The sequence below is a fragment of the Mytilus galloprovincialis genome, chromosome 12 (assembly GCF_965363235.1).
Source record: "Mytilus galloprovincialis chromosome 12, xbMytGall1.hap1.1, whole genome shotgun sequence".
Lineage (NCBI taxonomy): Eukaryota > Metazoa > Mollusca > Bivalvia > Mytilida > Mytilidae > Mytilus > Mytilus galloprovincialis.
The window spans coordinates 39585347-39608401 of NC_134849.1; the positions used below are offsets into that span (position 1 = coordinate 39585347).

Here is a 23055-nt window from a genome sequence, read left to right on the forward strand (position 1 = left end):
TTTCCTTAATTTCTTTTCTTTCCCTTCGATCCTCACTCATTTCTTAGATTTTTTTTGGTGGAAATGAAAGAAGAGAGGTGAAATAAATTTTTGGATGTTGTATTTTAACTGATTTTGATTTGGAATGAGTGATTAGGCCAAGTGCAAAAAGGTAATATTTACAGTTTTCGGAACATCTCTTGACTTGTCAAAAGGGGTATGGATGTGTATTGGCTAAATTTGTAAGATGTGAGACTGCAATCTTTCTGAATTTTGGATATATTTTTGGACTAGTACTATACATTACACACACAAAAAATTTGACAAAAAGATTCGGTGCAATTTTTTTTAATGAGACAAAAAGTTATAAAGAACTGATAGAGGAATTAATTGTGGTCTGTGGCCAATAGCAAAAACGATGAAATCAGATTTGTGGTTACTTCCCCTTATACATGCAATGTAGCTAGCATAACCAATAAAATCCCCTTAACTCAACATTTGTCTAAAAACCCCTCAAAAATTCAAATTATTATTTCATTTTTTAGATTGAATATGGTTGGAAACAAATCATCATGTACATAAAAATTTTGTATAAAAAAAAACATTTACATTACTCAATCATGGATTAAATTTTGCAAAATGTGATCCATTATATTTTGTTTTCAAAATTTAAATGATATCATTTCAAATATAATCCAAAAGGGCTAATTTCTAAAAAAATCGGGAGTAAGATAAACATCTTTCCTAACAGGAAGTAGTTCTATTAATATTGTTATCGCTATTTTGGATTCTGTGACACTTGACCCTAAGGATTTGTGACACTTCACCTTATTGACGTCATATGAAAATCACTAATTTCACTCTTAAGCTCTTTTATTTTTAGCAATACCAAACTTTTTTAATGTCTGATTGTCTGCTGTTCCAGACAAGCAGGAAGATGTACATGTATAAAAGAATTTGGCAATAAAACTCCATACTTTTGACCAAAAAATAAAACTTTTTTCTATCATACACTTATTGTTTTATATTTAAACATAATCCTGAAGCACTAAAAAAAGTTTCTTTTTTCATCATGTAAATCTATATGTGAAAATGATTTTTTTTGTTATCAATAGTAATAGGGGAGGTCATCCAATAAAAGAAACATTTTTTTTTTGTGAGTGTGGATCATGTTTCAACAGTAATATGGGAGCTAACCCAATGAAAAGATTTCCACAATTAAAATAAAATATTATAGATGTCTATAGGGCTATCAATAATCCATAATACAGAATTCAATTGAACCTTAGAGATGTTAATTTCACATGTGAAACTTACACCTGTTTTCTCTCTAAAAAGCCAGGATTAAATTCTTTTCTTCTTTTCTAAGATTGATTTCAATTTTATTCCATTCTATTAGATTTATAAAACTGTAGGATTCCTTCTAATTCAGTACAGTTCATCAGTGCAGAGGCAGATTTGAATTGGGAATGGAATATATTAACTGGATTAGCTAAATTAAAGCTGCGTAAATAATTCAAAAGTAATCCCTGACTTATAAAACTATTGAGAGTTAAAATTCATCCTGCTGAAAAACAATATGAAATCATCCTAAGAAAATTGACATGAGTATTTATATCTTTATAAAAATGTCTGACATACATTTTGTAGTTATGAATTTTTCATGTTGATTATTATTGTTAAAAACTATTCCACTTAATGCAATTTAATTTTCCGTAGGATTAGTAACTTGAATACTGAGATAAGAAAATCCTCCTTAATAAATACTTAAAGCTTTTCCCATAGTCATTTCAATTTTACGAATATACCAGATTAAATGTTAGATATTTCCTTAATCTTCCAAGAGGCCTCTTCCTTTTCCAAGTCTTTTGTTCTTTATTGTGATCCAAATTTATCCCTATAAAAATATTTATCTCACCAGCTTACCTATTTTAGGTAGACCCCCATTATCTTCTTAGTAAAATCGTAACGTGGGTACTTAACTGCTGAAAGTTTAATCCCAGATTATGTTTCGACTCGTTGACAAGAAAATACACATCATCCACATAGGGTGAAGGGTTCTAAACGTCAGGCCGATGACTGTTTGAATGATGGTAAGGTCGAGATCCAATTAAGAAGGATTAGCGATATTAAGAATTTTCTCATTTTGTGCCTACCCTAAATTCCAACCAATCACTTAATTTGAATGTTAAACAGGGGATTTATCTCAAGTGCTCGTGGAATAAGAGAAAACTAACATGACGGAGATGACCATATAAGCCTAACTCTGTATAAATAGGATTTGTATCTCTTTAATAAGAGACGCATTCATTTTCGTCAACTTATCTAAAATGGGGCTTTAACACACCATTGATTCAAAAAGAATTAATCCGTCAGATATTTGGATCGAAGCCTCTCAACCATTTTAATATTCTCTATCGGACGAGGACAAAAGATTTAGTCGAAATGAAAATATCAGGCGGAGGGATTACTTGCAGAATGAATATTTTTCAGATAAGTAAACAAAATTACGTTCAGATCACTAATCCCTCTTTGTATTTAATCCCCTCAGCCGATGGTTAAGCACATAGGGAAGGTAATAGTCTCATTTGTTTGAGCAAAATAGAAAATAAATCATTGAATGGCCATTCTTTATATTCTCTTCCGAGGAATAAACTCTTCAATTAGGTTTTTATTGTTTGGAAGAAAATTTCCAATTTATTGATAATCTGTCTAGTAACTACTTAAACATTTTACAAATATATATTGAACCTTTGAAAAGTTTATTTGGTTTTTAAAAAAAAAGTTTAATAATAAAATTTCATATGAATGAATCTTAATATGAAATTGTACATGTGCTATACATGATCAACACTTAATCAGATACATGTAGGTGCAGAACCAGTGAACATGTACTAACATACATGCGTTAACTTTTGACTATTATAATATTAAACATCTATTGCACATTAAATGGATATTAAAATTCAGTCTAATAAAAATATTTACTGCATGAAATTTGATTTTTTTTCAGTGATTTTTAAATTAAAATCATCCTTAATTCACTAGATATGCATTTCATTCTCAAATAAAGATGAGATTTTAAATATCATTTGAATGATATTATCTGTTATTTTACAAGAAAGATGTCAGGGAACAAAACTCACGAATACAAACCCAAGGGACATAACTAAGACACTGGAGGTTATTTGGTCAATTTGAACACTTGTATTCAAAATAAAACATGCAGCGCTATTATCATACTTTTTCAAAAGATATCCATGACTTTTATAAAACACTCCCAAAGTGTTTTTTAACATGCTTTTCAAATTATGCAAACTTGGTTAGATAAATATATATTCCCTATAATTTTCAAAGATTACTTAAATGAATATTTACATTTTAAACATGACTTTGGATTATCTTTAGAATATGCTCACCACCAAACTGTATTATTTACCAAATTTTTTCTCCAAATTTTTTTTTTTGCTTTGAATTCATCTTCAGATACAATAATTACAAACAATTTCAAGAGAGATTGAAACAGAATTACGTGAATATTAAGTAAACATAGACAATCATCAAAGCAATTTTAATAATTGAAGCCTTCCGACATATGATTAAGAAGAGTGCGTCCTCTGTCTTCCTAAAGAATTAGGGTCCAAGTTTAACAGGATTGTGGTAACACCCACCTAATCCAAATAGCCGATTTTAAAACGGCACCCTCAAAGCCTTTTGTAAAAGAATAATCTTATGGAGAATCTAATTCATCTAATAAATAATATTTAATTTCAAATAAAATTTAAAAGTCTTTATCTGTTCAAGTGTCAATTTTAATAAAATAAACACACTATAATCTTCCTTTAGAATCCGTTTTTCAATTTTAGGACGTAAAGAATATCTTGTCAAAAGAGTATGAAATTTTTTGGTAAAAAAAATCTGTTCACTTAAGATAGAAAAAAAATCGACTTTTCATACATGTTCATTATGATGGCATACAATTTCAGAAATGTCTGCCTCACAATATTAAATGCATTTTTTTCCCTCACAAAAAGCTGCTTTCATTAGTAAAAATATAACATGAAACTAATTGTGGTCATCAGATCTTTGACCAGTTCACTATCTGAATAAATTGTGACCAATAGATAGCATATTACTTCCATCAAAGGCATGATTCAATGATGGGATAGGACACAATCAAATGCATCTTAGGATAGAACATATTCATATTGCATCATTGGAATGGACATCATCAAATGCATCATGGGATAGATTAGGCCACCATCAAATGAATCATGGGAAGGGATTTACTATCAAGTACCACAATTAGTACATGCAAGGTCATGTATCATTTTTTCAACACACACTTCTTATACAGTTACAATTTATAACTTTACACAAAATTATTAAAAAAACAACCAGAAGATTTTTAATTTGATAGGCGTCAAGTGGCAAATATTTCATAGATATTCAGGGGGATTATAAGTTATGACTTAACGATACATATAATAATTGTGGAATTTCAGGTTGGGCAAATTGCTCATTAAAATCAATCTTGTAAAAATCTGAAAACAGTGAACACCTGTCAAAAGTTCTGTTTCTCAAATTTACTCCTTCTAACTTAATATTATGGAAATTTCATTAATTTGGTTGTTTTAAAACATTGTTAAACATTAAGATGAATTGATAGACTTGAAAACAAGTTAACAAAATAAATACTGTTAATTCATAATGTTTTAACATGATTAATGCCTTAGGGATTGGAATAGCATTAATTAGAACTTACATGTTAAATCTAAATTTTTCATACTGAAAATTTTCTAAAATTATCTTATAGTTGATAACACCTACTTCACTTAGTATCTAGAGAAAAGTGATGTCTCTTTGACAAATATATCATACCACATCTTCTTTCTTTTAATAATAATTAATCTTTTATTACTAAATGTAAATCATAAATCCTATAAAAAAATACACCCAATATTATAATTACTTAATTTCTTCTTCAGACATAAGATTTCATGAGGCTACTATGTATACAGTACAACATTATAGGTATAGTCTACAAATGAAAAAAGTCATCACAAAGTTTATTTTACACTTACCTGCCCCAGCTTTTGCAACCCTTAGATATATGAGCCCAACTCCCTAAAACTTACCCTTAAACTATTTCAAAACAAATAAACTTTAATTAAATAATTCATTTAACTGGTATTTTATCTAATTTCCCCAAAAAGTTTCCAGTGGCGGATCCAGAGGATGGTTCCGGGGGTTGAAACCCCCCCTTTTTTTTGACCGATCAATGCATTTGAATGGGGACATATAGTTGGAACCCCCACTTTATCCTGGGTTGGGAAACACCCCCCCTTTATCCTGGGTTGGGAACCCCACCTTTTTGAAATGGCTGGATCCACCCCTGCTTTGATTTTCTGGTACTCATCCACAGACATATGAAAATCTGTGGGACCTAATTTTAGTTCAACTTAAATTCAAATCAGCATCCACTTTTAAATATTAAACAGTTTATAAACAAAATCTTTAAGAAGTGTTCATATGAAAATTTTGTAAATTGTATTTAACACCTAAACAGTGTAGTTTCATCTATCTCATTGCTATTAAATTAAACAGTACTGCTATTTAATGATAAAAATTCTATCTTTTTTTTTCAAACATGCATTAAATTCAACAGTATATGCACCTAATTTAATTGTATATGCACCTTAAGTAATAGCCACAGGAAGCATTTGTTTCCAAATAAAATTCATTTCAGAGAAATAAACCAAACTTTGCCAATCTCTGAATAAATAAAACTTTGTATTATATGTCACTAAATGTAATTACCAATGTCTGATCGCTGGGATTTATTCTCGTAAAATTGTTAGTTTTAGAATTTCCACGGAACGTTATTACTTGCATAGGATTATCCGTGGATGTCAAAGATAATATCGATGGAAAATTGAACCTTAATCTTTGGCTCAGTTCAACTAAACACCCTTAAATCCTCGGGAAATTACCTTCTTGATCTGACGTGGATAAATTCGTAAAAATACATTAGTATGAAAATCAGATTGACAATATCGGCCACAAAACAAAATGTTGAATAATACCGACCAAATCCTTTAAGTTATATTTTGCAATGTTTATATGATTGTAAATATGAGAGTTTAGATCTTTGTGTTATATCTTATCAGGGTAATTTCGTCTTTTAAGTCGCTACATCTTGAATTGTCCTGCTCTGGGTTTAGGCCTTAATCTTTCCATTTCATTTCAGAGTTATAAATAATAAATTTACAATTACGGGGGATAGAGAATATCGTAGAAATAAAGATGGGTTTAAATCAAATTCAAATATTTTGATGGAAAACAGCAATTTCACATCTTAATCTTCAAAAAAATGCAATTTGTTCTTGTATTTTGGGATTTAACGATTGTATAGACGTTATGTAATCGGACTAATTTGGTCCACATACCGTTAGAAAGATTTGTCTAAAGCAGCAATTTAAACAGCAATAAATATTATTACGAATTTAACCATCGTTACATATTGTTACAAGTGTCCTAACATTGTCACGCTTTCATCCATTTTATTAAGTTCACTACATTAATTTTATGAGTTTGCAAAATTGTCTGTCATGATTTAACTTGATTTTTTCTTCTTTTTCAGAAGTTCCAGTGTAAATTCATCAACTGCATTTTTACAAACAACACTTTTAACATGAAATATACACAGGTACAATACAGCTCAGGTGATATCCATCACTTCTTGTTACAGTCTGATATCAAAATATTGGTCTTTGGACTTAAGCAGACAGAATTTTTTTTGGTGCAGACTGTAACGTTACAATGTAAGATTTTTTTCAAAATTTTAAATATATACATTGTTCATGTTCATGTAAATACTGATACCCGCTGCACAGCAGAGCTTGTTGGTTCTTTTGGCTCTATATGCTGGAAAAACCACGGAATCAAATACCAACGAAAATGTTCCTCAACATTCCACAACAATTGATACCCAACAAAATAAATGACTACACAATATATTCAATTGATAAATTTAGAGTCGGTTTACATACCTAATGTACAAAAAAATGCACCCTGCTGGCTGAGTTGTTGGCAAACAACAACCATGAACAATTCTAAAATACATGTAAGAGTACCCACCTGCTGTTTACAAGGCTGATTGGTAGTAAAACAACAGATGTACTCATGGTTTCGAATGGAAACAACAACCATGAACAATTCTGTCATAAATGTACATACCTGCCTCAAAGGCTAATTGGTTGTAAAACAGATGTACATATGGTTGCAAATGAAGACAACAACCGTGAACAATTCTGGCATAATTTTACATACCTGCTGTAGGGCTGGTTGGTTGGGAAGTTGGTGGTTGTTGGTGGTTGGCAATCACTTTTGGATGATCTTTCGATACATTTGTCGTCTGATCCTCCATATTCTGGCTCTGCTTGTTTATCTGAAAGACAAAATACAAATGACAACAATGTGTCGGATACTTTCCCCATTCACAACTAATACATAGCTGCTAATAAGTAAAAACAAAACTGATGTTGATATTTCTAAATATGGACACTACCTATGGTGAATGTGGGTGTTCGTTCTACTGAGATACTCTTGAATGGATTTGAGTGACTTATTTACAGCATTAACCAAATCACACCTTATGGTACTGCAAATAACTTGACCTTTAAGGTGGTACCTAACACTACAGGGAGATAACTCTGTAAAGTCAGCTAAACGTTTTAATTACGTTGTGCTGTAAAGGGAATATTAAGCTTCTCAATGATCAAAATTGGTGTTTGTCAAACTGCTATATAACCAGTGTAATTTTTCTGACAAAACGGTTGGTTCAAAATTTTTGAAATTGTTATATTTTTGTTAAAGGGTCAAAGTAAATACATTGTCAAAATTTTATAAAAATTTAAACGAGTTAAAACAATTTTAGAAAAAGTGTTAGGTACCACCTTAAAAGTGTCACTCTTCTAAAGGATATTTGTAAACATGGTAAATACTTTATTATTGGACAACATTGACGATGGAACTCTCTGAAAGACTAACACTTTAGCTCATGGGAACATTTATATGGACAATGTGCTGGCCAATAAGTACATTTTCTATGCCGTAAGGAACCTCTCTGAAAGATTGTTATTGGCTAACATGGACAATGCCTTGACAAAAATATATTTTCTAGGCTGTAATGAACTCTCTGAAAGACGAACACTTCACCTCATGGGGACATTTACATGGACAATGCCTAATGTACCCACTGTAGAGCCAATCTTCTCCTGCAATATCATATCTGAACTAAGCTTTCTTAACAAATGTTAAATAAAAAAAAATTGACAAAGGTAATAGCATGATCAATTGTTTGATGAAATTGACAGAAATGAAATTAACAATTTTTAACTTATGCCAAGTTTGTGGTGCATTAGTTTTTCTTCTACTGGTAATAGAAATACATTGCAAGTTGTAGTATAGACAATGAAATTCTAAGTGCTAAAACATTGCTTCTCTCTGTTGCTGTGAAAAATGGATGGATGGATGATTTGATGTTTAATGTTCAGTGGCACATATTACAAACATTTTAGGATGAGAACAAGTTTAAAGTTTAATTAACATGATTAATATGAAAAGTTTATACAGAAATCAAATACAATTCAATTACAAAACAAAATCATATTAAAAGAAAGTGAATTTTCGTAGAATCTATTTCACATGCTTTTCCATAATAATTCATCATAGGTACAGTACATGCATGTACTCTTTACAGTAAATTAATTTATGGTTAAAATAATTTAACAACAACTATGACTATTAAAATTCAATTGGTTGGGATTTTTTTTTACTTTCATTATAATAAAGTCATTAATTTATCATTTTACATGTTCGTCACAGCTAAAACAATCATTGACAATATGTCAGGTAACCTTAGACACTTTATATAGGGTAAATTTTGAATGTTTGATCAAAATGTGTCAAGATTAAAAGATATTATAAACCATGTATTATGAAATATTTTTTATTGTAGATTTTTTCATCAAAATTGGAGATTTGACATTTTAAAAGAGTTAAAATGAAATCTGAGGAAAATTCAAAAAGGAAAGTCCGTAATTATATCAATTGATAAAATTGTAAGCTCAAAACACATCTAACGTATATTTAGACTTCTATAAATTTTTTGAATGTAAAAGTCAAAAGTCAAATTATTTCACCTACCCAAATTCTTCAAAACAGTTGAGTCTAGGATTTTATCATAAATAATAGCTTAAATTTATTTGCATAAATTGACCTTTTTCCTGTTACTTAATTCTCTTCATCTTTTCTTTTTAATTAATGTAAATAAAATGGTTGATATGAAAATATATATACTGAAAGGGCATTATATATCTGTTAAAATCAACCAATTAAATACCATTCTTTATTTCAAGATTGTTGAAATACCAGTTTTAACTGAACATCAAAATGAAAAGTACATTTTTAAAGAACAATGAACGTGATAAAAGTAGAATGTGTCATCTTTAACATTTTCTTGTTAAACCAGTATAAGATTAAATTTTTAATTTTATCCAGTTGATCTGCTCATCCTAATTTTTCAAAATTGACTTGTTATATTACAGGGTGTTTAACTTCCCTTAGGCCTTAATCCCTTCTATAATCTCCAAACAAAAGGCCACAATGATCAATAAATAACAAGAATAATAGTCAAATATTGGACTAAACAAACAGGTTGATCCCTTTTATTGTACATTAATTTCAACCTGTTTAATCCAATTGCCTTGTGGGTAAGACCATTGATCTGTACTATAAATGTCACAGATGGCCGTTTCAAATTTTGATTAATCTTCAATAAATCTATATTAAAGGTGGAAAATTTGACAATTTCCAGGAATAAAGAAGATTATGTTTTTCGTTCTTCATTTTTTTCCCAATAAACGGATTAAGTTTCACTTTTTTTGTTTCAAGCTTCCTATAATCATGATAATTATGAACAAATACACACAAACAAGTTTCCTGCGGTAAAAAACACGAAAGGATTTTTAGAAATTAATTATTGATCAGTTTTCAATTCATTAAACAAGAGAGTTTTACCTTAAGTATAAATTGATGAATAAAACTACAAATATCTATTTATATTTAACACCACTAAAAATGTCTGTAAATTACAGAAATTCTTACAAAATAATTTTCACCAATAAAATAAAGCATTAACTCTTTTATTGCTATTCTTCATCTTGAAACTTGCTGAGAGTTTTACATTACTTTGAAATCATTATTAATCATGTTAATCGTGGGATACCAATTTTCCTCAATTTGATGGGTACAGAATTAGAAGTAAACAGTGATATTGTTGGCTTTCTTCAAAACTACCTCTACCCTTTTGTATTGGGAAAATATGCATCGTTTTTATCAAATTGGGAAATTTATAATAAAACATGAATTTGACCGGAACTTCAATTTGCAGACCCCCTTTCAAGAGGTAAACCCTCATTTGAAATTAGACCACTTATTGTCAGTGATGATACAAAGATTAGACCCTCAAATCTGAACAAATAGTCATTTTAGGTTTGAAAAATATTTAAATAAGTGTTTTTTAATTTGTATTAATACACAATTACTACTGAGACTCCCCTGTTTGGGAAAAAAGTTGTCTTTTGGGGAATAATTTTAAGCCATTTTTTTCCAAATTGGGATTCTTCTCCAGGGGAAAAAGCCTTTATTCTCCAGTAATTTAAGGCAAACAATATCACTGGTAAACCACAAACTTAATTGATTAATCAAGAACTAATTTTCTATACACATACATGTAGGCTTTTTTTTTAGACAGAAATCTATAAAAGCATGATATTTTATTCTACATTAGATCAACAAACAAAAAAACATTTTTTCCACAAAAATAAACAAATCCACGTTACAAGATTTTACTTTGTGCAGTGAGTTTATTATATACTTGTATGTACATTGTATTATGGGGAATATATTTTTTCTCACATTTTTTTTCCATTCTTCAAAAAATCGCAATAATAAGTGAATTAAGCCACAATTTCTGAATTTACAGTATTTGAGGCCAACCAACATCATCTTCTCACAAGAACACCTTTAGTAACTTAAACGCAACATGCACATACAAAATAGAAAGTCTTTTAATAATAATAATTATATTTAACCAGGTAATAATAAATTTTGCTCATAAATGATCATAACACATGCTTAATTTGGTTAATAATCATACATGTAGAAGATTAAGTTTGATAAGGGTTATCTCTGGGTTGAGAAAAGATCAGCTGTCCTTTATCATCAGGATAAGTATAGATTATTACTATGTAAGGATTATCTTCCAACTCAGCTTATAAATTCATGTGTACTTGTATTGAGGTTATATCTTATTAAACATTTTGTAAATTTTATTTTCATCCAAATCTCTCAGCTTAAAAATTCATGTGTACTTGTATTGGAGTTATCTTATTAAACATTTAGTAAATTTTGTTTTCATCCAAATCTTTAAAGACTTTCTGCTTACTTATTGACATGATTGAGGGAATACCCCCACATCTTGAGTTCTCACTACAGTGGGTCCATATTTCATGAAAATCTGTTTTGACTTATCATTTTCAATAGTAGTATATATGTCCCAAGAGGTCAGGTTATTGACTCTTTGGCACATTCCTCATTTCCATTCTCAATTTTATTAAAAGATATACATGTACATAACAAAATAGGATCATCGACAAAAGAAGAGCGCCAACATGGCCAAGCTCTAAATCCATGAAAAACATGTACATGTACGTTCAGTCTACCCTATCAAACACAGACTTCCACAGTTCATCTACGTAACTTCAAAAATGAATTAAAACCTAAGGTATCATTATACATGTAGGTTTATTTAATTATACTATTTCCCATCTGACCAAAATATACACTTCCTATTTCCTTCCAAACTGACACAATGACTTACCATTGAATTTACCAAACATGTAAACGACGGAAAATTTAGAAGATCATGATAATGAAAACACTCAAAAAAATCAAATCTTCATTGAAGCTTTGCCCACCACAAACATTTATCATACATGAAGAATAAGATTTTGTTTCATACATGTAATTACATTGTAGGGACTTTGCTTACATGTAAATAAAAATGAATGAATTTATACACAAGATGTTGACTTGGTTGAATTTTATTAATCCAAAATAACAATATTAATATGCACAAAAATGTACATCGAAGAATATCTATACACTAAAAAGACTCCAGTTTTGTACAAACAAAATTATACAAAAATTTACAAAATCTATAATTTTTATGTTCATTTGGACACAACTTTTATGTCACCTAAAAGTCCAGAAGGAAATTTAAGTATTGTTCTCTGATGACATTGGAAGTTTGTTAAAAGATTTATATGGTCATGAACATGATGAAAGTAATAAAAATAGAAGAAAATTTCAGTTTTGTTTTGTCAATTAATCATTTGAATTTAAATTCTATAATAGCTAAAAGTATATATGAGTGTTTTAACTTTTATATTAACATGTATCATGTGTATAAATACTTAATTAATAACATGTAAATAATTTTAACATTCAAAGTTAGATAAAAATGAATAAATATTTTCTTAATTTAAAATTAATATTTAAAAATTGTCAAAACTTTAAATCAAAACAATCATTTAACATGTACTTCAATATGTAAATATGTAAATAAAAAATGATTAAAAACTATTTGCGTTAATATTCTAATTACGCAGACTTTCGAAAAAACAACACATAAAATTTGCACCATTATATATGTATATTCGATGTGAATCTATTTCAAATTGCTCATAAACATGATGAATGTCAGGTGTGAAATATTAATAAGCAAGGTACAAACAAGACTTCAGATTATTAAGGGAAATTAACATGATTAAATATACAGAACAAAGAGATATAACGAAATAAATCTGTGAATATAACATGACTTGTCTGTCTAAAGTTGATTGATTCATTATACCGTTATACAAAGAAACAATGACAGTAATTAATCAACTAATGTGACAAGAAATACAAGATCATGTTCATCGGTCCATGACAGCCAATGATGTCCAAATCCCTAAAAGATAATATTGAAAATGTCTGTTACCTGTCCAGGGTCTGTGTTCACTGCTGTGTGGACATTGGCAGCAACCCATGCTTCAGCAAAAGTTTCCATTGCAGCATGGAAGTCCATAATTAATTCAGTAGGTTCCAAAACAGCAAAACTGTCCCAGAGTTAAAAGACACAATATGGTATCACTCTATGGGATGGAAGATGCTGAAATCTCAACTTTCATTCGAGTTATATTGATAGTTTTCCAACAAAGTCGCCTTGACAAAGTTTCACGAATGCACGAGCACTTTGTCGTGAAATGTCAGACATGAGCCTCCCGTGTCTAACATTATTGTAAACAACGAGTCCCTAACCATAGCCAGATATACTCAAGTCTTCAGTTAAGAGGATTAAGGAGCTTCTTCACACATCAATAAATATTATGCCGCGGAACTATTTTAACAGGTGCCCGTGGCGGTTAAAGGAGATTTATCAATTGACATCAAAAATTTTCTTGTTGAGAATTCATTTGAACATTACTTGAAATCAATTTTATATGTTTTTGATTTTAAAATTAAAAATTAAGTATATTTTACTAAATGTAGCGTAGAAATACAGACGATTTACTAAGCCGGAAACGAAATACACAAAGATTAACAGTAAATTTAACTCAGTCGACAAAACGTTTGAAATCATTAATATTTTGCATCCAGTCTAAGCATCCAAATGATACAGATCAACACAATTTTGCCACAAATCAACACAATCTGAAGCAGGATTTTGGCTACCTGTCACTGCTTCTCGACATACTCTGACTCTAAGATATATTTATATACCACATCAATGTACTCAAAGTGTTATGCTGTTTAAAAATTAGTTTTGGAAATTGATAATGTCGATATTTGTTTGTTTTGTCGTGTTGGCATTTTTGTCAACAAGCAGTGGCATAAAATACAAGGATAATGATAAGGTAAAGCCTATGAAACATGCAAAAAATTACTTCAAATATAATTTAAGTTAAATCAGACATTTAAATATTCATACAAGAATTTGGTGCATACAACAACAAAGCAATTATCACATTCTTCAGGGTTCAACTTCAAGCTAGCTGCGGAACTGTAGATCTTAGGTCCGCAAATAGTCATAAAATAACATAAGGACCTTAGAGCTATGGTTCTGCAGCTAGGCAGTAGAAAGCTACTAAGCAATAAAGTCGCTTTCACTTGGCTTTGCCCGTTTTCAAAAGCAATGTCTTGTTGCCTGTTGTGTCACAATACTTGCTTTTCGTCCCTTTCACCATGAGGATTTTTTTTTAATTTTACCAAGTGTATAAAACAACAATTTTTCATTTTCAACTAACAAGTATAGAAATTCAAAGACATTCTCTATTTATTGTTATTTAGGAAAAAAGACATATACTTTTTATTGTTACTTAGGAAAGAGGTTAAGCAGTGGAAGCTGGACAAATGGCCCCACTGGCAAATTGCCCCACACCTAATCGCCCCACTTTTCTACAACTTGCACCATTTTTTTAAAAATCGCCGCCGACTGGTTCACCAACTCGATCGTCCCACTTGAGAAAAGGGTTAAATCCCGTTAATATTACTCCTACCAACTCCACCCACTTAATAAAAAATGATAATATTTAGATGAATATAACTTTCATGTATACCAGCTCACCCCGCTTAAATGAAAACTAGTCTACAAAGTATACAAAAAAAAAACCGATACTACCTTCTTTCTGTTTTTTTTTCAATTAAAAGAAAAGAACAAAAAAAAAGATGCATTCTTAACATTTTCATAAGTGGGACGAATTGGAAGACATACACTCATTATGGTTTAATTATTTTATTCATAAGTAGGGCTAGTTGGTAGCCATTAATTTATTCATACTTTTATTTTCAGTAGGGTACGTTGGCAGACAATTCAGCGGTATAACTTCCATTTTTCATTAGGATTTTCCTATTTTTTTTCACAAGTGGGGCGAGTTGACATTGATGTCACTGAAATACTGATACTCACTTCTTACTGCTTTATTCAAACAAACAAAAACAAAAAGAATTACAAAAGATGTAGGTATTGATTTATTTTTAAGTGGCAGAAATATATACAACGGGATGGCGTCTTTCCATAAGTGGGGCGAGTTGGTGTTACTAAATTCATCGTTGTTTATTTATTTGTCATGAGTTGGTAGACCTCATTTCAGCGGGAGTTTAACCAATTCATAAGTGGGGCTAGTTATCCAACCTATTTTCAATGGGATTTTACCTTTTTTCATAAGTGGGGCGGGTTGGTCAACAAGAATGGTGCGAATTTTTAGGAAAGATGTTTGTGAAAAAATGAGGTGATTAGGTGTGGGGCAATTTGTCATGGATTCTAAGCAGCCATGACAGTTTGTTCTTAATGACATTTTTTATGAGTTCCAGTACTTATTATTCTAAAGTATGCATCAAATCATTCTAACTTTTGGCTTTATAGTAACTTTGTTACTTCATTAGACCCAGATGAAAGTTGCCTGAAGTAATGAATGATTATATTCCATTACCTTCACTACAAATTATAATTATGACCTGCAAAATCTTATTTATCACTGTTTGATCGATATCAAGTCTAGTTTTCTACAAATGTATGTAAAAATGTTTGTGTTTGTTTTTGGTCATAGCATTTTTGGTTTATGAGTTTTTATTGTTCCTTTTTATGCCCCAGTTGTAGCGTAGGGGCATTATGTTTTACCCTTGTCCATGTTGTCTGTACGTCCCAAAATTGGTCTCCATTCTCTAACGTAAGTTTGCCTCAACCAAATGTTATGAAACTTATAGACAATGCTCATTACCGCCAAACTCAGCAGGAGTACAAATATGGTAGCATCCGTTTTACAGTTTTTGAGTTAAGTCCCTTTAATACATTATATAGAACATTTGAACAGATTGTACTTTATGAGAAACATGTAGTTCATGTACTACTTTTAATGCTATTGTTTGTTCAGAAAATAAATTTTACTCTTTACAAGTTAGTTTTTATTTATTTTCAGTTTTCAAACAGGCGTCTTGTATAAATTAATGTCAAGAAGACCCCTGTTGTGATGTATTCTGGAAGAGGGAGATAACCCTGGTTTCTTATTAAAACTTTTCCAAACATAATAATCACTTGAATGAGTGATTTTAAAAAATATTTCTTATCACTGGTAGAAGTGATTTTTAAAAAGTAATGAAAGGGAATTAACTCTAGTTTTGTTGAAAAAAATCACTTGAAAAAGTTTAAAAATCACTCGTACAAGTAACTCCCCTGACTGTTGACAATAATACAAATTTATACTGTCATGACTGTATTTCAAGTGCCTTTCAGATTTAAGCTTGATCTTATCAGCGCTTTATTGCATCAGGCAATTAATTGTATGTAATTTGTAAACATTGATTGTAAATGGCACATATCCATCTAGTTTCGTATTTTGCTCTCAGTCACAACTTTGACTATTACTTTCCGTTAGAAAGAAACCCATTAGCATTTGTAGATTGTGTTTATTGGAAGCACATGGTCGATTTCTTCAGTAAACAGACGAAACAAGGTGGGCGACAGTTTTGTAACTTGTTCTCATAGTCTACAACATAGATTCAATAAAATACTGGCTACAATTTCGCAAAAGATTTCAGATGCTCACTTGACCTATGGGTCAATCACCAGTGCTTCTGCAAAAGTATGATAAGGTTTATTTTTTGACTGGGCTTTGGACTGCTGCTTTATGTCACAGATTGTTATATATAAAACATAAAATTAAATAAATCATGTGGTTATTTTACAGGTGATTTATACAAACTATTTTCTACACTCTACAATATAAAAACATGATGCAAGACAGTGATATTGTTTGCCTCAAATTACAGCTGAAATTCCCAATTTCTAAAAAAAATGGCTTAAAATTCCTCCCATAAAGTTTTACATTTTCCCCAAACAGTGATGGCATTGGTAGTAATGTTTGTAAATATCGTATTCATGTTATTATTTTGATATTAGAAAGCACTTTTGAGATCTGGTTTTCTGTTCAGAATCGTCGTGGTGTTTGTAGCACATGTAGTTTTCAATGCATAAAGTACCATCATTGCTTCTGTTTCTTTCCCCTCTCTGAAAAGTACCTTTCAGGTTGAAAATGTCTGACAACCAAAATATACAAAAAAAACAGTGCAAAAAAGACAGCAAAGGTCAGCAAAAAATTGGAGATGTGTTTAGAATAAAATATACAAATTTCCAAATTTCAATAAAACATATGCATTTTTCCCAATAAAAAACAGTAGAGGTAGTTTTGAAAAAAGACAACAATATCACTGCAAGATTTTCTTGTTGTGTCCTGTTTTCTGATCTTTGGTCGGGTTGTTGCCTCTTTTGCACATTCCCAATTTCCTTTCTTAATTTTATATTATATACTTTTCAGGTGATACTTTATGTGAACAAAGTTGGACCATACTTCAACCCTCATGAAACATACCATTACTACCAGCTACCAGTCTGTAGACCAAAAAAGGTAGGACACGTGCACGCATGTACGTAACATGAGACCAATTACCTATGACAATGATATAACAGAGGAGCGATTGATATTAGAGGGACATTCAAACTCATATATGTAAACAATAAACATAAAATCATGGATAACAATAAAAAAAAAAAAAATAAGACAAACAATAGTACACAAAACCCAACATAGAAAAGTAAAGTCTGAGTTGCACGAACACCACCTAAAACTGGGGTTGATTTCAGGTGCTCCTGAAGGGTAAGAAGATCCTGCTCCGGATGAAGCACCTGAATCAGACAATAAAATTTCGATTTTCTTAACAATGCTTCTTTCTATAAAGATAATTAAATGTGGTGTGAATGTGCCAGCGAGACATGTATCCAAAGGGGACCAAAGGATGTGAATGTAAACAGTAAAGGCCACAATACTTTCTTCAACAATGAGCAAAACCTTTTTAAATGAGTACTGTAAAAGACATATATAAATTGTTGTAAGTGTTTCTTACAAGAGGTTTATAGAGGGTATGACACTTTGCAGTGTTTTCTTGACATCATAGGCCTGCACTTTGATTTTTAAAAATGTATGCTATAGATATAGGAAGATGTGGTATGAGTGCCAATGAGACAACTCTCCATCCAAATAACTATGTATGTTTTAATTCAAATTGATAAAATTTTCTGTTTTTGCACAATCTGTAGACTGTTTTTCAGGAAATGGACCAAGATGAATATTTTTCTTTCTTTTTTTTTTCTAGATAGAACACAAGAGTTTAACATTAGGAGAGGTTTTAGATGGAGACAGAATGGCTTTATCAGAGTATGATATTCGGTTTACACGTAAGTAATACTGAGATTGATCACAGTAGTTTCTTGTTAAGAGTGGACAATATTGCTTTATCTGAGTATGATATTCGGTTTACACATTTTACATGTAATACTCAGATAGAATACATTGTTTATTTTAAAGAGTGGACAATATTGCTTTATCTGAGTATGATATTCGGTTTACACATTTTACATGTAATACTCAGATAGGATACATTGTTTATTTTAAAGAGTGGGCAAAATTGCTTTATCTGAGTATGATATTCGGTTTACACATTTTACATGCAGTCTGCACCAAAAACTTTTTCAACAACTAGCCCAGAGACCAATATTCTGAAATTTTTCTTATTGGTCCAAACAAAGTTTTGCAAAAACTTACTAGTTCGAATGTAATTTACTAGTCTGGGACATCGGACTAGTGGCTAACCGTCCAGGGCTCACGCTACCAGGCGACTTGGGCGAAGAAGTCGCTTTCCCGACCGTCACTTCGCTTTCCCCGACCCCCAAAAGTGAAAACAAGTCGCCCTGTTCTTGACGATACTCGCTTTCAGTCGCTTCCGTCATCAGACATTTTCAATTTTTACCAAGTTGATGAAACATCAATTTTTTATTGATAATTAAAGAAATTTAGACATAAACGATTCATTATCTTAAGAAAAGAGGTTGAAGTATTGTCTTTGCAGTGTGTAGTAGGTTATTCGATAAATATACAACTTTTTATCACTTCGTGCATTTCCGCAAGTTCTAGTGGCAAGTTTCGGTGCTTGTTACTCGAAAACGTACATCAACCTAAATTTCGGCGGTAAAATAAGTTTGTTACTTCATTTAAACGTGATAAAAGTTGCCTCCAGTAAATGTTTAATCCATTTATGGCATTAAAAACGTCATGGTCCTTTCCAAATAACTTATCAAATATCGTTTAATTTTGTAAATTTTCTTGCATTCGTCTGCCATTGACCGATTTCTAAACCACGGATCTGAACCAGTCCAGCTATGACCGAAATCCGTACGTTTACAATACATTTGTAACTACTACGGACGCACTTATTGAACAGCTGACAGAAGAATATTGATCCCAAAGGGAAAAATTACGTATTCCTCACGCATTGAGAGACTTTTGATTACATCTAATTGATTGGTGTATATAATTCCCTATATTTTTTATGGATTGTTTCAAAGTTGCTTAACTCTGAGACTATTAATTATATTATGGCCCAGCTTAATAACTTTTATATTTTTTGATGAGAAACACTGAATTTCATACACATGATAGATTTGAATTAAATTGTAATTGATATATTATAATTTCTTTACATTTTTTAAAATATTTTTTTTTTTTTAGTGCTAGATATTATTTAGTTGGTAGTTTCTCACAAGAACCTTGGTAAAACTTTAACAACTTTTAATTTGAAATGTTACTTTAATTGTATACTCAGATATGAATTTAATAATATATAAAGAACATTATTTACATATGACCCTTTATACTATAGTAAAATCCAAACATTGTAGCGCACTGCGCGAATGAGCACTTCTCCCTATCAGTTTCAAAAAGAGAAGTCACTTCTCCCTATAATTCTGAAGCAGTGTGAGCCCTGACCGTGCAGACTGTACATGTAATACTCAGATAGAATACATTGTTTATTTTAAAGAATGCCATAATAACTATTCCTGTTGGAACAAATAGTGTACACCCTTAATTCAGTAAGGATCAAATATTGTTTTATTTACATCTTTAGAAAATATCTACCATTTGCAGCTTACATGTATGTTATAATAGAACTTATATTTCTTGACAAGTACAGTTTTTTCTTCCTAAATGTTCCAATTTTTAACAATTTTTTAGTATTGACCACAAAGTGACGTAAATGTTGACACTAGTGGTATTTACTTGACACAATAACAGTAACGAAAAAACTGCTTGTCGTTAACATGAAAATAATAAAAATAAATGTTTATCACACTTATAAAAAAGTGTGTGACACATTGGGGAATTTAAATGTGTCACTTGGTTACACTTATAACTTTAATAGCTGACATTTCCGTGTTGGTAGTTTTATTCCTATTTATTAAAAGAGAAGGTTCAAGAAGGCCCAAATTTGGCTTTTATTTCTAGCTAAAACTACGTATTGAGTTTTATTGACCTATTTGAAAATAAATCATAAGCTGAAATGAGGAATATATAGGAAATAGGTTTTCTTGTTAAAAATTAGCAATAGCCATTAGTTAAATGGTTAAGAATAGAATTTTTTTTATTTCACTTTCAAACATATATCTCGGGAATTTCTCGCTGCATTGAAGACCTGTTGGTGATCTTCTGCTGTTGTCTTCTCTATGGTCGAGTTGTTGTCTCTTTGACACATTCCCCATTTCCATTCTCAATTTTATCTTCTCATCAACTTGATAAAATGGACATAAAAGTGAATTAGGACCTATACCTAACATGCTTAATGAGTTTTTATTTAAGAATTAAATTCTTTTTAAAAAAAAATTGGGAAGTAAAAGCCTTAATCAAAGCACATGTTGTAAAATGTGCGAACATTCTTTTCTTATACACCCCTATAAAGTAACAAATAGAAGCATTCAATTTTTATAATTACAAATGTATGCTACAACTCTGAAATAACAAGTTAAACCTGGCCTTGAAGGCATAAAACTTTGCATAGTGCTCGGAGCACAAAAATCATGCTCAAAACATGAAATCCAGCAATATGATTGGTTGATTTTCGAGTCTGAGTACAAAAATCATGCTCGAAAGTTTTATGACCGTGAGGCCAGGGGTTGAAGTAATAAAACTTTGTTCAGTGCTCGGAGGACAAAAAATGTGCTCGAAACCTGAAATCCATTATTTTGATTGGTTGATTTAGGAGTATGAGTACAACAATCTGACTTGCAAGTTTAATGACTTCAAGGTATACACATTTTTCAATTGTTTTTCTATGCATTGTTTATCACAGGAACAATTATTGTTGTCAACAGAAAGCATCTGCTGCCAGGAATGTTTAATTTTATTGCAGTCAGCCAATCAAAAGTACAGATTCTAATGAAAAATACATGTAATGTTATTGTTATTGACAGCACAGTGACGCCATCAAATATTTCTGAAAAAAGACTCCAAGATTGCAATTTAAAACAACCTTTCAAAATATTAAGATTGCCTTTGTTTATAGCATTTGTATGGATGTACTAGCATGACTAATGACTTATATTTGACTCCGGTGCAGATGCAGCAACTACTTGTTTTAATTATTGATAATATACCTGCACTGGTGCGAACTCAGTTGTCATAAATTAGATTTACTTGCATTTATACTTTGCTCTGATAAGCCAGCTGAAGGACGCCTCCAGGTGAGGGAGTTTCTCACTACATTGAAGACCCATTGGTGGCCTTTGGCTGTTGTCTGCTCTATGCATGCTATGGTCGGGTTGTTGTTGCTTTGAAACATTCCCCATTTCCATTCTTAATTTTAGTTTACATCAGTCTGTCTGTTCCATTAAGTTACAGTCATGTTTTTCTCAGAAACTACCAATCTGAACTTGTTGAAATTTGGTATTCAGCTTTATCTTCTGAAATTGGTCTTTACTCCAAAATTAAATTTGCCAGGTTAGGTGTTGACGATTATAGAGTTATACTTATAAAACACAAGAACATGCTGTACTACACATGTATGTGATTATTTTCAGATTTATTTCTGAACCACTTTCTGTTTACAGAATACTATATATTCTTACACACAATGGCCATGTTTATAATTTGTCATATTCTTCTAAGAAAATACAAATAATGGCTTTTGGGAATTTGTGAAATAAACTTTATGTGAGCATTGGACATGCCTTAAAATGTCAAATGAATGTGATGTGTTTAGACATCAATCACTCATTCACTTCCTGTTTTCAAGATACTTACTTATAAGGGGTGAAAAGGGGTTGAGGGGAGGGAGGTGTGGATACAATGTATCATTTCTGAGAAATGGATCACATTTCAAATAGTATTTTCTCAGTTTGAAATGCTAGCATGTACATAAATCACAGGGAGATAACTCTGTAAAGTCAGCTAGACGTTTTAATTACGTTGTGTTGTAAAAGGAATATTAAGCTTCTCAATGATCAAAATTGGTGTTTGACAAATTGCTATATAACCAGTGTAATTTTTGTCGAGCCTGCAACTTTTGTTGCAGAAAGCTCGACATAGGGATAGTGATCCGGTGGGGGCGGCTACGTCGGCGGCGTTAGCTCACTTCTTAAAAGCTTTATATTTTAGAAGGTGGAAGACCTGGATGCTTCATGTTACGAAGTTTCCGTCAGTCACATGTCCAATGTCCTTGACCTAATTTTCATGGTTCAGTGACCACTTGAAAAAAAATTTCAAATTTTTTGTTATGTTGAATTCTCTCTTATTATAAGTAATAGGATAACTATATTTGATATGTGCGTACCTTGCAAGGTCCTCGTGTCTGTCAGACAGTTTTCACTTGACCTCGACCTCATTTCATGGATCAGTGAACAAGGTTAAGTTTTGGTGGTCAAGTCCATATCTCAGATACTATAAGCAATAGGGCTAGTATATTCGGTGTATGGAAGGACTGTAAGGTGTACATGTTCAACTGGGAGGTGTCATCTGACCTTGACCTCATTTTCATGGTTCAGTGGTTATAGTTAAATTTTTGTGTTTTGGTCTGTTTTTCTCA

At 31.1% G+C, this 23055-nt stretch overlaps 2 protein-coding genes across 8 annotated transcripts in view; one reads left to right on the top strand and one right to left on the bottom strand.

Moving 5' to 3' along the window:
• Positions 1 to 13460, bottom strand: part of LOC143053531 (homeobox protein dve-1-like) — a 33145-nt gene extending 19685 nt beyond the window's left edge. The window contains exons 1-2 of the mRNA XM_076226328.1: positions 13091 to 13460; positions 7312 to 7429 (exon numbers count right to left, since the gene is read on the bottom strand). Of these exons, the coding sequence (XP_076082443.1) occupies positions 7312 to 7429; positions 13091 to 13177 (205 nt within the window). The 5' untranslated portion in view covers positions 13178 to 13460. The remainder of the gene's footprint in view (positions 1 to 7311; positions 7430 to 13090) is intronic.
• Positions 13461 to 13747: 287 nt separating this feature from the next.
• Positions 13748 to 23055, top strand: part of LOC143053537 (transmembrane 9 superfamily member 1-like) — an 85730-nt gene continuing 76422 nt past the window's right edge. For all 7 annotated transcript variants that reach the window (XM_076226331.1, XM_076226332.1, XM_076226334.1 and 4 more), the window contains exons 1-3: positions 13748 to 14006; positions 17463 to 17552; positions 18298 to 18379. In XM_076226331.1, coding sequence (XP_076082446.1) covers positions 13929 to 14006; positions 17463 to 17552; positions 18298 to 18379 — 250 coding nt within the window. In that variant the 5' untranslated portion in view covers positions 13748 to 13928. The remainder of the gene's footprint in view (positions 14007 to 17462; positions 17553 to 18297; positions 18380 to 23055) is intronic.